Below are 12879 nucleotides of genomic sequence, written 5' to 3' on the forward strand. Positions count from 1 at the left end.
ACTCTCTGTTTATCCAGGTGGGACCATTCTTCAATTTTGTGAGACTAAATGTGGATTTCCTTAAAGTTCTGTTCTGTGACATTTCGAAGAAGAAAAAATACAATTAAAATGTATTTTATACTCGTACTTTAAAATATTCAATATTCTTAAAGCAATAATTTTGCATACTTGAGTCTTAAACCTTTCATTTTTCTAAAAAATATAATAAAAAAAAAAAAAATATTGTATATTATTTTCTCAAAATGATTAAAAAGTGTTGGAGAAAATATTTTATTTTATTCCATTTAAATACTATTTTTATTCCGCCTTCGTGGTGTTATGGTTAGCGTGTTTAGCTACCGTACTGGAGATTTTACACTGTTTTATTTATTTAATATTACCCTGGACTGGTCCCTGAAACTCAGACCTTGCCCTCATGTAAGTTATGATCAAGATTACACTGCATCAATAGTATGCAGTGAGCTTTGCACCATTGGGTGCGGATAAGGGTTAGATAAATACTATTTTAGTTAAAATTTGTAACACCAAAATACGTAATATTTTGATACTGCGATGCTTGGTTTTATTATTGAATTTGTTATTTTAGATTATTTCTAAAGTAGTAGAAAAACATAGTTGAAATAGCTAAAGAAAAATTAACATTAATAAAGTGGAGGTTTGGTGGCGGGATCTCAAATACACTTACTGACATCTTCTGCAAGCGACTGGGTCCTTCAACTGGAAACTGCAGTTTATTTGAAATGCAGCCTCTCTCTCCGGAGACGGCGGCGGCGTAAGCAGCGTAGGCGGCGACCAGGTCGTACTGTTTGTAGAGCGGGATGCTCAAGCAAGTTTTTACAATATTTTAGTTATTAGGCTCTTTTAGGTCCGGTATATAAACAATCCAAGCCGTCTTCTGAAACAATTGCTCACCCCAGCTTTATAACGTTCGGAATCATGTATTCGGAAGCAAACGTGTGCTGCAGGCGCGGGTCCTGGTACCAGCGTGTGGAAACCAAATCGGGAAACCGTATTCAGAAACCGCTCGATCCGCGGTCCGTTTATCATAGAAAGATTTTTTTAAATCTGACGTAAACGTCAATTTGTGTGAGCAATCTTAATCTGTGGCGAAGGAGTGTTTATTTATATATATTTTTTTAAACACAAAATTAGAAATTTTCCCGGAAAACTATTGAAGATTGAAGGCTTTCGTCGATCTTTAGGATGCATAAAATAGATTTTGTTTGTTCTTCTGGAAAATAGATGTCTTGATAAATGTCTTCATTGTTATTTTCTATAAACATAACTCAATATGTATATTGCAATTACCGTTGGATGTGTTTGTTTGTCTGTTTTGTGCACTTTGGCAGACGAGAAAATAAACAGCACAGTATTATCAGGTTCTGCCATAAATGCTGAAGGTATTTAAACATATTTCTGATAGATCTCAATATTTTGTATGAGAAATTGGCTGGTTTAATGTTTTTGTTTTGTAGATCAATTCAAATGTTCTGTACCAGATATGATTATAAATGGAACGATTCTGGATAAATCTCATTTCCAATCTGATTTTACATCTGTATCTGAGGTAAATATTCACCTTTTATTAATGTAAATAATTCTACTAACAAAAAGTAAAAAGATAGCTGTAGAAGAGTCATTACTTCGATAAGGGTCACAACCCTCGGTAATGAGAAATAAGAGAAAAGAAGAATTATGTGAGGGATATAATTACAAAAAAAAATATTGTTAGATATCCACAGTGTGTTAAGTTATGTTATTTAAAAAAATATCAAGCCTCCACTCCTGTACAATTGATTTAAGCTCTAACAAACGAAATACATTGCAATAACAATAAATAATTAAAATAAGAGGAGATAGAGATAGCAGAAGAAAATCAGCAACAATAATTATAATTAACTGACATTAAGGAAAATGTACAAATGTAGAATTAACTTTTCGGTCTATATTAATTAAATCATATTAAAATCTAAACTATAAAAATATATTCAATTTATTATTTTACAAAAATATTGCTAAGACTTCATTGCAACAAATTATTCCATAATAGTATAGTAACATGATAAACTAAAAATGTTATATCGCTTCAAATACATTGTCTAAAAATCATAATACATATTTCAATTCATTTTTCCCGCAAATGAACATTATGTCTTTTTAGGATAGAGTGTATTTAAACATAACTTAAGAGTTAATTATTTTTTCAATTATAATAGAAAAAAGTTTTTACCTTTAACACACTTCAGACGGTAAAGATATTTCTAACCGTTTGATCAATTGATGCTTAAAGACGGGAGGGGTATTTTTACCTTCTACGCCGGCCTCATTTCAAAGCCAGAAATGAAGGTTTTATCCAATGTTTTTGAATATGAATATTATATATATCAATCTCTTTGTAAAGGTCTTAACTATATTTACATGATTATAAAATTCCGTTACCAGTAGTCCGCCGGTGTAAAAAATAGCCATCTGAAATGTGTTAACATAAACAATGTAGCTAAACTTATTTTAAACAGTAACTAAACTGTTAATTATATGAAAAATACTGCCTCCTTATAGTCACACACTTGCCTCGGCACTGTGTCCGCATTGTCATAACATTGCATTGTCATAGTCTGGATTTATGTATATGGAGTTCTTTAAAATAATGCACACTCATCAAAACCATATTGTCAATGCCTCGCTCTCTAACGACCTACTGAACGGTAGTCATATTGTTGTTGCCACACGGATGCTGCGTTTATTAGGTTACGACGACGCTCCGATACCCATACCCCGTTTTCCTCTTCATCAAGTGTCATTGCTATGATCATTATCACACTCAATGAAATTTGAGGCATAACTGAAAATAGCCATGTGCTCTTTTTTTATGATCAAGTAAAAACTAAATTTTATTAAGCACATACTTGTTGATGGTGAACTGTAATTGATGATGTAAGAGATGTCAAAAACTGGTACTCAGCCGTAACCGTGCTGGCAAGCCTGAGTTATCGAACAGCGAGAATGTTGCATGGGTACCGAGGCGATACAGAGAAGATGAGCGAGGGATGCTGATACGGTGCTGAGACGATTAGTGTGCGATTGCATTTATGTTGTACATTTTGTTAGGTAATAAACTTTTCGATTTGTTTATTTTCCATCAGATAAAATTTCCTGGAATTGTAGGACCTCTTCAAGAACGTGTTGTTTGTAAAATCAAATGTATCGATGGACAATGGGTGGGACCACTATGTGCTATCAATGAAGGTAATCTGTCATATATGCTGTTGCGATTGCATTAATCGTTTCAATAATTATACAGGTTTTTTTCAAATTTATGCTTGGTCTGAGCTAACCTTATGTTGTGAATTAAGCGTCTGATTATATATTATGTTCATGACATCACATGGCATCAAGCTTTTACGACAAATCATGCTATGCATCTTTCTAGCGCTCCATCCATTTACGTTGTCCCTAATGGTCTAAAATAACTGTCCATGATCCAAAGAAATTTAAAATCAAGTAACTAAGAAAAATATGGTTTACAGATTGCAACTATTTTAACAATTGAAGTGTTCAGCCATTAATTAAACATTCCGTTTTTTTATACAATGGACTACATTCATTATGGTTTTTCACTATGCGATGTCACTATCATATCACTTGAATGCGTCTTTATACATTTATGCGATTTAAATACAAATGTTATCGCTTGAGTATCATTTATGGTATTATTTTTTCATGAAAATAAATTATATTAATTTATTGATATAGATTTTTTTTTTCAGAAGGAAGATTTCAACCTATTTTTAGGGAATGTCCTATACCTCAATCTGAAAACACACATTTATATCTCACATTTCGAAACAGAAGTATTTCGGTAAGTTACAAAAAAAAAAACAAAAAATTATATTCTATATACAATTTGTAATTTTTTTTCTTTATTAACACGTTGTCGGCGGGACACGGCATTTGCTGTTTTTCACGGACTGTCGGTCAACTGCGGGACACGGCAAATGCCGATTTTGTCGACTGTCGGTTATCGGCGGGAAACATCAATATACGGGTTTGTTATCAGCGTGAAATAAAACGCATTGAAGTGTAATCTGCTACCTGGGTGCTAGGCGACAGTCTGTTGACGTTATTTAAGATGCCTTGTCCGGATTGGCTAGTGTGTCGCTTATAAAGGCATTGCCAGAAATCTAGAGTTTTTATGCGATCTCAATCTCCAGTTTAGTTTGAGTCATTTCACGTATTGGACTATTTTTCATACCGCTCGCACTGTTTGGTATTTTATTATTTGAATATATTAGCATTGTATAGGGAATGATACCTCGGAGGGGAAAACTATTTTTTAGAGTTTACAATGCTTCTAAAATTGTGAAATACGGAATACTTAATTAAAAATTATGATTATAATTTATTTTTGATGATCAAATATTTATGTTTTCTTTGAAAATTTCAATCGAAAATATTATTTGGTTTAGAAATTGTATCAATTTTTAGAAAGCGATATTTTTTTGCGCCAATCGCGAAAAACGTCCGCTATAGGCTAGAGTCCATTGTTCAAAGCGCCCGACTACAATGTGTTAAGTTCCTGATTTATTAATCTAATCATGTAGTTAAAAAGCCCTTTAAAGTAAATTTAAGCAAATACATACCAAATCTGTATTTATAATTTGAAATTCTATTTTCAAGGAAGCCTATATGCCTAATGTTCTACCAGGGAGGTTCCCTTTCGAATTATATATGTATGTGGTTAGAACTGTTTGACTTTAGTTTGTTTTTAATTTTGAGTACCTCGCTAAATATGCCAGTTTTACATTTTCGCTGATCATTTCAGAAAAATAAGGTCTTAATTCATGTTTTATTTTTCTTCAGACTTTATCTAAATTTGCTCATGGATCTGTTATTCGCGCAAGATGCCAAGAACTCGGGAAGTTTAAACTCTTGGGAGAAAGTTCCCTCACTTGTAGCAATGGAGACTGGAACTCCAAACTTCCGACCTGTATACCGACATCACTTTTAACAAACTTCACAGGTATATTAAGAGCGGTTATAAATTTGTTTATTTTTGATCACTTGATTTATTTAGCTTACATGAAGAATCTCAATGAATTTCAGTGATCTGAACATAAATTCAAGAGTAATTTTTTGTTTTGTCATTCTTATTAAGAATATGGCATTCCCAATCAAAAAATAATTGCCTTCCTGTTTGTTCTACAGTACTTCATATTTTTACTATCACTCATTTGTGAGAAAAATTTGGATTGTTGAACTAAGATTATTATATAGTTTTCCGAAGAAAGCTCAGCTTAGCTGTTATTATAAATTAACATATTACCTATACTTTATTCCCTCAAATTGTTCTAAAATAGTATAAAACATCTAACAAAGTTATGTATCTCCTGGAAAATAATTGATTTTACATTGTGATACTTCAGTCGCAAATGATCGATGTACACCTATGTAAATAAAAATAGTAATTATTTCTTACTTAATTATAGAGGATGCGCCTCCAACTATATTGATAGTGGTATCTTTGGGTTCAGCATCTGTTGAGCCTTCTGGTGATTTATATGTCTACCCTGACACAACTGTGCACCTGGATTGTATCGTTCTACGCCGCAATGGTAGTCCAGAATGGTCGTCGACAACCAACTTCCAGCATCATAAAGTTGGTAAGTTACAGGAAAGATTCAGGATATTAATAATGTGATTAGAATTACAGGACATGGGATTGAATGTTTGTATTTGTTTTTCTAGATTGGTCCGAAGATAATTTGGAAAAGGATACACATTACAGGCTTATTCTATCTTACATAAAGCTACAAGATTCTGGGATATATACATGTGCTACTTCGCATGGAATTACAAATAGTATTACGATTCATGTTGCCAGTAAGTTGTGCTACTTAGATCAGTAATTGCCAAATTTCTTAATCAACATTTTAAATAAATAAACTTATTGATAAATAGCAAAGTGACCCTATTACATAATATAATTTAACATTTTTTTTCTTCTTTTTGTTGAAAAAATGGCAAAAATATCTGGTTTAAAATATTGAACTAATTATAAAAGTAAGAAGGTACAATTACAAACCTTCGTTCGAACCCTTATCCGCATCTGATGGTGCATAGGGCACTGCATCATATAAACATAGTGTTATCTTGATTTTTAACACACTATGGTTTCTAGTTGAATACCACTTTAATTTATCAGAAGGGAAGCAAGATGAAAGCGGATTACTTTTAACACAAATTTATTTAGTTCTATCAAATTACAATCAAGAAAATACTTAAGGATAATCGCGTGACTCTAATATGAGGACAGTTGAAGTACGTGTCGATCTGAGGAAGGGTGGCGACGAAGTGTCGCGGGCTCGCTCGTTCCGTTCTTTTCTGGTCTCGTGAAGGTAGCTCGCTACGTTGAGCTTGAGTTGCCATATTCGATGTACATTATATGTGTAGGCTGCCACAACACCAAGAAAAGGTGATCAACCCTCCGCTTCAGGTACCAATCCAGGGTAATATTGAATAAATATTTTAGTGAAAAATTCGCTTATATTTATTTGACCCCCCCTGGAAATCGAACCCGGGACCATTTCACTATGAAGGCGGACAATTCACTTGCTTTTAAGTCACATATGCTAGGGTTCAAGTCAGATGTGGTAGAGTTACTGTTTACCATTAATGTATAATCAATTAATTTCAAATATGAATATCCATGCATTTTTAAAACACGTGAATGTAAATATTTTTGTAATTATTTTTTATAGGTGTTCATTGTGAATCTCTTGAGGTTTCTGTGCCATTTCTTACTCAGTGGGTAGAGGGAAAAAATCTAGGACAGTCAATTAGATTTTCGTGTCCGATTGGATTTGTCATAAATGGTACAGCCAATTTGACTTGCCAGGGATCAGGTAAGGTCTATTTGTTTTATTAGTTATGGCGAATTCAATCGCACTTTTGAATCAGCAAAACTAGACAAGCACCATCGCCTTGATTCTCTTATTGTAACAGTGGAATAGGTTGTCTAAAATAATGATGCATGAAAATTATTTCAAATTACAAGAAAAATATGTAAAAAAACGGATGAACACTGTGGGAGCTGTGAAAAACTCGATATAGCATGATCATATCCACAAAAATCTTAAACTGCTCTACTCCACCAATCATCTTTAACATTCCCACTGGCAGTTGTCTTATGAGATGGTCCACCAATAAAGGCAAAAATAATGTCTTCTTAGTAAGCTGTCTCTCCACTGCTTCTCTCGTTTGGGCTTTTTCGGTCCACTTACTACCTGCGACGGGGACAATTTCATCTGTCCGTCTTTTCTGAGGCCGGCCTATTTCTATCTTCATGTCCCATGGTCTCCACCGCAGAACGGTCCCATGGTCTCCAACGCCCATTGCCATTTCAGTCTGGCAACGCGATCTATCACATCGACAACCTCTCAGACTTATGCTTAACCTGTTAACCGGGACGCATAAATACGTCAAATGTAAATATCAGGTACGGGTAGGACATATGAATACGTCCTTGAAATATATGTTTATTATATTATATATATATATATATATATATATATATATATATATATATATATATATATATATATATATATATATATATATATATATATATATATATATATATATATATATATATATATATATATATATATATATAAATATACGTCCATATATATATATATATAAATATATATATATGGACGTATATTTTTCGAACAACAAAGGTATTAGTCATCCATACATGTCTCGACATGAATTTAAGACACGGAGTGAATCAGTTTATGCGCCCGTTACAAGTTCCGTAATTGGACAGCGGACCGCCCGGTTAACAGGTTAAGATTTGTCTCTTAATTTATGTATGGTCCCTGCGGTCAAGGTAATAGTTTCCAGACTTAACGTAAGCACAAGGAGGATATATGTTTTGAACACTTTTCTTTTTAAAATTATGGGATTATCTTTATTCTTTATCTAAATAATTGCTTCTGTATCAAAATAAAAAAAGGGAAATCTGCAAATGGTAGCCACCCAGAATTCCTAAAATCCAGCATTATTCTCATTATTGGTTCTTTACACCAATATGAGCAGGGAGGAGGGAAGAAGAGCGATGGCCAAGGGACTGGGCAAACGGAGAGATTATCACGTTGCTTGAGAAGGGTGATTCATTTAGTTGTAACAACTATTGTGGCAATAAGCTACAATACTTAGTATACCAAGGAAGGTGATCGTCTACATAAAAATGAGGAAAGCCATTACCAACCACCTGAGGAATAATCTACTCATTTTGTAAAATGCCACCACTGCTTGATTTTCCAAAGTTGTCGAGAATATTGCATTACATTGTACCTGTTAATATTTTAGGGTCTTGGTCAGATGAAGTACCGAATTGTGTAAAGATTGTCTGCCCTCGGCTGTCTTGGCCACAGCCCGCTTTAGAACTGGTAGAGTACGAATCTAGCTACGGAGGTCGAGCTGTGTTTCGCTGTGCTTGGGGCTATCGGCTGGTGGGCACACCTGCCGTGCACTGTGATCACGAGGGCCATTGGACAGGAACTCCGCCGACGTGTAATGGTAAACTTATATTATTTATTGATTCGGCATTAACTTTGTGGAATGACATGTTGATTATTTTAAAAATTTAAACACTTGTATAGTACCACTTGGTGAGTATTATTTCATGATTAAAATATAACTTTTAAAATCACTACAAATATTTTATTTTAACTTAATTATAATGTCTACCGGTTTTGAAGCCAACCATTAATTTTTCATGACTGATTAATACTAAAACACTATCTACTTAACGAAATTCAAAATATTAAGGAACGGGACTTTTTGTAAAAGGAAACATAGCTAAAAATAGTGATGTATTTTGAAACAGCTTATCATTAATTAACGTTTTATCCTTCTGATAAAATTGTGTTTTTCAGTGTTTGGCTCACTAATTATCAGCCCACCTCGTAAATCAGTGCGTTTTGTAATTATTTTTTTGTTTGAATATTTCTGTTTCAGCATAGATACATTATGAAGTTTTTTAATTGATTTCTTTATTCCCTCAGCTGTGGAATGCCCTCCGCCACTATTGCCTGTAAACGGTCACTTGGCGGAATGGGTGGTGGCTCCAAAGAATGGGATGTACAGTGTCGGGGACTTAGTTCAGTATGGGTGCAGAGACCCCCTCATTCTGCAAGGAGAGGCCTCCATCGTGTGTACAGAAACTGGATTTTGGTCGCATCCTCCACCGTTTTGCGTTGAGAAATCCAATGCTACAACAAACTTTGATTTTTACAGTTAATTTTCTATTTATTAAATTGACATTAGTCATTGTTGGGATTTGTTATATAATATGTATGTATTAAATGTAGTTTATTCAAAGATGTGTACAAATTGTAAAAATATCTCTTTTTATTGGTCAAATTTTAATGTTTTATTATCAACTATACTTTTTAACCTTCTTCACGATTGCATAATTGGAAAGACCAAGTATTTTTAATTCAGTGCTTATTATCAAAGGAGTAGTGAATAATATAAAGTGTCACAAAAATAATTACTTTATTATTTATTAAAAAAAAATTAATTACAAAAAAATATTGAATTGTAATTACTTTATTCAGTTAATCAGTCAACAATTTGTCATCTATTTTGCCCTCTGATATCGCTCACTCCTTTCAACAATGCCATTTATCAAAAAACTTGATTTTTCAGGAAATCGTATTTGAAGTTTAAAAATATAGTAAAATCTATTAAAAATAAATATCAAGCCACTTGTTGAACTTTTTACTGTGCAACAGATCTTTTTAGGTAAAACCTGAATGTTTTTTCTCCATTCGAAAAATGAAAAAAAAATTAAACAATACCTTTTCTTCAAAATTCAAAAACAACACTTTCTGCCCTGTAGCAGGTAAATATTAAGTTTAAAATATGTCGCTTTTGCTGGGACATTTTCTGGGCATTCCGAAAACATGCACAACTCAAAATTGTCGATTTTTGATATATTACATTGTTGAAAGAAGTGAGCGATATGTGCAAGGACGTATTCTAAATAAATGGGACATGAAGCAATTCCTGCTATTTGAATGATAGTAATGGCTTGATTTTTTGTTTAATTTATTCTGGCGTAAAAGCTCTTACAAAATTTGTGTAAGTAGAAAGATATTAATATTTTAAAATGTTGTTTTTTCAGTTGTTAAAACATGTAACTAGTCGATAAATGATTTAATTGTGTTGTATCATTAGTAGATGGCATTGGGAGTCCATATCTCGACATAGTATAGTAATCACTATGCCCCAAACGGGGGGCCACACACTATCTGACCTGGTATTTTATGGCCTCATGGTTGGAGCAGTAAACAGTAAAGAGTGGTTGACAGATGCCATTTTAATAATACATACCAATAATGAAATGATGTAAAAGATGTAGTATTCTTCATTTTTCTCATATATTGTAGCAGATTCTAGTCATTTACCTATCTTTCTAGTTCTAAAATGCTGAATAACTTATATTGAATTGTTAATGTTGTGTATTGTAGTAAATATTATGAATATTGTCATTAAATTGATGTAATGTTGTACAAATACGAATTTTATTGCATCAAATTTTTTTTTTTGAATTTTCTTCTACATGGCCAATTATTATTTATCGGACAATTTGCAGGGGTTTGTTCTCAAAGTGTTACCAACTTCACGCTGCTGTAGCAACCAAATGCCTAATGATAGGGTGCTCAGGCTTTGACATACGTCAGTCAGTTAAGCTGTTTACAAGCCTACGGAAGCTTATTGTTTTACATCGAAGTTCATTTTTTTTTATTGAAATGGAATTCAAACAAAACAGTGTGATTGCTCTGTGCTTGGCTAAAAAATCGCAAGTAGACATTGTTAATGAACTACGATGTGTGAACAAAATGTTTGTGTATCGAGCCATAACGTTGCAATGCTACCAGTAGCATCAAAAAATGCCATGGAGGTAGATATCTAAAAACAGTAACATCAATAGAAGTAGTTTGAAAGATGAAGGCCAGAATTCAATTTAATCCACAACAAAACGCAGTCAACTGTCCAAAAATCTCAATTTGTCTGCTTGTCGCATGCGGCGCATCTTAAAAAATTAACTGTGACTGAAGCCCTTCAAAATACAAAAAAAGTGGAAGATTTAATTTATTTTTTAGGTCAGTAATATTTTATCTTTTTTTATTTATACAATATTGATTGTGCTCAAACCTTTGTTCATTAATACTGAACTTCACCCTAGGATGGTTTATTATTATGATTTGGAATTCATCAGAGATGAAGAAATTATTCCATATAAATTACTTTAAAGAGATTTGTCATTACTGAATTTTTTATGTGAAATTGTGAAACGTCTAACAAAATTTTTGTAATGTATACACAACCTAATACTTTGTTTAATGTTTTTTTCTTCTTTGAGCTGTTGGTTGAGCAAGACTCATAAAAATGGGTTTAAGAATATTATATTATAACTAATGATTGAAATCTGGGACTCACTGTTTTACTTGAAAAAAAAAATGTCGTCTCTTTAACGCCTGCATCCTAACAGTGCTGCTGTACGGATGCGAGTCGTGGCACCTTGCCAAAGCTAGGAAGTTTTCAAAATAGGTGCCTGAGGCGATTACTGGGTATAAAGTGGTATGACTTCGTTAGGAATTACGATGTGAGAAGAAGATCCTAACAGCCCCTCATACTGGAAGTCCTGATGAGGAAAAGGAGGATACGGTTGGGACATGTCCTTAGAATTCCACCTGAGAGCATCAACCCCTCATGTCTCTTCTTCCAACCCCGAGGATTCCGGCGCCCCGGAAGGCCGCTGACGACAATTCACCAACTATACTCAGTGGAACTTCGAGATGCCGGACTGCCTTCGGAGGAAGCCAAGGAGATGGTGCATGACAGAATGACTTGGAGATGTCTCGTGTTGGTCATATGCTACACCTATGGAGCGAACATGGAAGAAGAACAAGAAGAATGATTGATTGATAGGTAAGTTCAATCGAGGAACACTCTTAAAAAATGTAAAAACTGTCACATTGTAAAAGTAATGGGACTGTCAGCAGTATCATCAATATTCCAAGCTCAACGTGAATCGTCAACATTTGAAAATAAAGTTTATATTATGTACTAAATTTTAATTGAATTGAACTAAGACTCAATACGTAATATACTTATACATATTTTAAAGTAATGGTTATGTTTAAATTTGATAAACCATGAGATAGTAAGACGCCCACTCGAACTGTCAAAATATTGCATTAGTTGTGCTCTTGTCTTCATATTTTTCCTGGTAAATCGCATGTATTTCGATAAAAGTGATTGGTCTGTAATAAAATAAGAATTAATGTGAGCCAAGGTATTTATTTTGATATATTTTTTTTTACATTTTAAAATATACAAACATAGAACAGAAGTCTTGAATTAGCAGAATCTGTCAGAATTTAGTGTAAACAAATCTAACAATTGCTATTGGTCAGTAAAAAAAACAGTACTCTTGTGTTCTTGTTACATATAGACATACAGCACCACAGGCATAACTAACCACAGAGCTCTGGTACCTAACTGGGGAGCTGAACGGGGTACCTAACTAGAAGGGGTAGGCAGAGATAATAGAATGCCACACCACTCTGTCTTTACAAACATTCATCGCCTCTTCCACGTTCATGCATCTCCTCATACATACCCGCCGATTATTTCAACTCCTAACCTGACCGCTTTCAAGTATTTGACATACCTGATTGTGCCAAGTTTTTCTCTGTCTTCCTCTGCTCCTTTTTCCAACTACATTAGCCCCATAAATTTGTTTTACCGTTCTTTCCTTACTTATTCATTTCACATTTCCAAACCATCTCAACACACCTT

General features: G+C 33.6%; 1 protein-coding gene across 1 annotated transcript; it reads left to right on the forward strand.

Moving 5' to 3' along the window:
• Positions 1 to 1161: 1161 nt before the first annotated feature.
• Positions 1162 to 9429, forward strand: hig (locomotion-related protein hikaru genki). The gene is made up of 10 exons (XM_088264230.1): positions 1162 to 1400; positions 1476 to 1567; positions 3144 to 3246; positions 3768 to 3859; positions 4861 to 5020; positions 5487 to 5660; positions 5746 to 5880; positions 6759 to 6902; positions 8374 to 8583; positions 9072 to 9429. Exons 1-10 carry the CDS (start codon positions 1292 to 1294, stop codon positions 9305 to 9307), a joined length of 1455 nt encoding a protein of 484 aa, XP_088120356.1. The 5' UTR covers positions 1162 to 1291; the 3' UTR covers positions 9308 to 9429.
• The last annotated feature ends 3450 nt before the right edge of the window (positions 9430 to 12879 follow it).

This window comes from Brachycentrus maculatus, unplaced genomic scaffold (genome assembly GCF_059751285.1).
Source record: "Brachycentrus maculatus isolate JH-2025_06_01 unplaced genomic scaffold, ASM5975128v1 h1tg000221l, whole genome shotgun sequence".
Taxonomy (NCBI): Eukaryota; Metazoa; Arthropoda; class Insecta; order Trichoptera; family Brachycentridae; genus Brachycentrus; species Brachycentrus maculatus.